The following is a 2875-nucleotide window of genomic DNA, read 5'->3' on the forward strand; positions in this document are numbered from 1 at the left end:
GGGGGGTGCTGGGTGAATGTGGGTTCTGGGTGGGACTGTTGGGTGGGTGCAGCGGGGGTGCTGGGAGGTTGGGGTGGGTGCTGATTGGGTGTGATGGGGCTGGGGGATGTTGGGTGGGTGCTGGTTGGGTGCTGGGTGGGTGTTGGGGGCTGGCTGGGGGTGGGGGTGGGTGACGGGGGATGTTGGGGGGTGCTGGTCGGGTGTGTGGGGGTTGGGGGGTGCTGGGGGAGGTGTGAGGATGAGGGGCGGGGTGGAGTGGTGTTGGGGAGTGCTGGTTGGGTGTAGGGGGTTGGGGGGGTGTTGTGGGGTGCTGGGTGGGTGCTGAGGGGGTGTTGAGGGGTGCTAGAGGGTGGGGGGCTCTGGGTGGGTGTGGGGGTGAGTGAGAGGGTGTGGTGTCAGGTGGGTGTGGGGATGGGTGGGGGGACTGTGAGGTTGGTGCTGCAGGGGTGTTGGGGGGGTGCTGGATGGGCTCTAGGAGGTGTGGGGTGGATGCTGGTTGGGTGTGGGTGGGTGCTGGGGGGTGCCGGGTGGGTGCTGGTTGGGTGTGGGTGGGTGCTGGTTGGGTGTGGGTGGGTTTTGCAGGGTGTCAGGTGAGTGTGGGTGGGTTGGGGGTCTGTGCCCCCCCCTGACACCCCTGGTGCCCGCAGGACGGGAGCCTGCAGTGCCCCACCTGCAAGGCCATTTACGGGGAGAAGACGGGAACGCAGCCCCCCGGGAAGATGGAATTCCACCTCATCCCACACTCCCTCCCGGGATACACCGACTCCAAAACCATCCGGATCGTCTACGACATCCCCACCGGCATCCAGGTGAGGAGGGACCCCTGTGGGGCCGGGCACCCCCTCCTTGTGCCCCCCCTCACCCCAATGTCCCCCCCTTACCCCCTCCAGGGCCCGGAGCATCCCAATCCTGGCAAGAAGTTCACGGCGCGAGGATTCCCCCGGCACTGCTACCTGCCCGATAACGAGAAGGGCAGGAAGGTGAGGATGCGGGACACCGGGATGGGGTGGGATGGGAAAGGATGGGTTGAGATACAATGGGAAGGGAAGGTTTGGGAAGGTTTGGGAAGGTTTGGGAAGGTTTGGGAAGGGAAGGTTTGGGAAGGGAAGGTTTGGGAAGGTTTGGGAAGGGAAGGTTTGGGAAGGTTTGGGAAGGTAAGGTTTGGGAAGGTTTGGGAAGGTTTGGGAAGGTTTGGGAAGGGAAGGGAAGGGAAGGGGTGATATGGGATAGGATGGGGATGTAATGGGAAGAGAAGGAATGGGAATGGATGGGAAGGGATGGTTAGGGAAGAGGGAAGGGAAGGGAAGGGATGGAGATAGAACAGGAAGGGATGGGATGAGAGAAGGAATGGAAGCAATGGGGTGGGATGGCATGGCATGGAATGGGAAGAGATGGGGTGAGATGGGATGGAGGAAGAATGGATGGGAAGGAATGGGATGCAGAAGAGAAGGGATGATGTGGGATGGGATGGGAATGGATGGGATGGCTGGGAATGGGGGGGGGAATGGGAATGGGAAGGAATGGGATGGGAGAAGGAATGGGAGAAATGGGATGGCATAGCGTGGCATAGAATGAGAAGGAATAGGATGGGATGGGATGGAGGGAGAACAACCGGAATAGTAAGGAGTGGGATGTGGAAGAGAAGGGATGGGATGGAATGAGGTGGGACAGGGAGGAGGCAGCAGCACTGGGGTGGGGCTGGGCTGTGCCACAGGGACAGGTGGCACCCTGCAGGCATCGTGCTGGGGCCGAACCCCAGCCCTGGGTGCTGGGGCCCTGCTGTGACCAGCGGGAGGAGGGCAGGGGGTGCTGGGTGGGCAATCAATGGCTGTGCCAGGTGGGCAATCCATGGCTGTGCCAGGATGGGCTGGGAATACTGGTGGGCAATCCATGGCTGTGCCAGGGTGGGCTGGGAATACTGGGTGGGCAATCCATGGCTGTGCCAGGATGGGCTGGGAATACTGGTGGGCAAACCATGGGGGCTGGGATGGGTGTGTTGGATGAACAGTCCATGGCTGTGCCAGGCTGGTCCGGGGGTGCTGGGTGTGTCACCCCTGGCTGTGCCAGGCTGGGCTGTGCCGGGTGGGTGAGCCCTGACCCCTGGCAGGTGCTGAAGCTGCTGATCGTGGCCTGGGACCGGCGGCTCATCTTCACCATCGGCACGTCCAACACGACGGGCGAGTCGGACACGGTGGTGTGGAACGAGATCCACCACAAGACCGAGTTCGGCTCCAACCTGACGGGCCACGGGTACCCCGACCCCAACTACCTGGACAACGTGCTGGCCGAGCTGCTGGCCCAGGGCGTGTCCGAGGCCACCCTCAAGGACTGAGGTGGGCGAGGGGGTGGCCCCCTCGCCCCCCACCCCCGCCCGTGCCACCGCCGCCTGCGCCGCTTCGCCGCAGCCCCGCCCCGCGCCACCCGGTGCCACCCACCACGCGTCCCCGTGTGTGTCCGTCCGTCCGTCCCCCCGTCCCGCTCTCGTGGCGATGCATCGTGGGCTGGTGCTTTCCGACCCGTGGCCTCTTTGCGCGTCAGCCGTCTGTGCCACCCGTGCCACCCGCGCCGCCCGCCGCTGCCCCACGGAGCCGCGTCCCGCCGGTGTCATGTACATCTCTGTGTTACACAATACACCCCGCGCCGGGCTGGTGGCCCCGCGTCCCTTCTGTGTCCCCTCCGTGTTCCCGCTCGGGTTCCTGCGCCGCCCGCGGTGACAGGAGGGGCTCCCCGAGGGGGTGGGGGGGCTCTGGGCACAGGGGGGGCTCGGGGGTGGCTCTGGGGCCTCATCCCGGCGGGCGAAGGTGGCGTGGGAGACGTCCAGGTCCCGCAGCACCTCCTGCAGCTGCTGCCCAACCCAGGGTTTGGGGTCAGTGCT

At 65.0% G+C, this 2875-nt stretch overlaps 1 protein-coding gene across 1 annotated transcript; it reads left to right on the forward strand.

Moving 5' to 3' along the window:
- Nucleotides 1–647: 647 nt before the first annotated feature.
- On the forward strand, nt 648–2663 carry LOC113941895 (E3 ubiquitin-protein ligase DTX1-like; the record flags this gene model as incomplete). Its single annotated transcript, XM_027633033.1, has 3 exons — nt 648–809; nt 891–980; nt 2108–2663. Coding segments are annotated over 3 exons (477 nt in total), but the record flags the coding sequence as incomplete, so codon positions are not given.
- Nucleotides 2664–2875: the final 212 nt, after the last annotated feature.

Source organism: Corapipo altera, unplaced genomic scaffold (assembly GCF_003945725.1).
Source record: "Corapipo altera isolate COAL_440 unplaced genomic scaffold, ASM394572v1 59091, whole genome shotgun sequence".
In the NCBI taxonomy this organism is placed as follows: Eukaryota; Metazoa; Chordata; class Aves; order Passeriformes; family Pipridae; genus Corapipo; species Corapipo altera.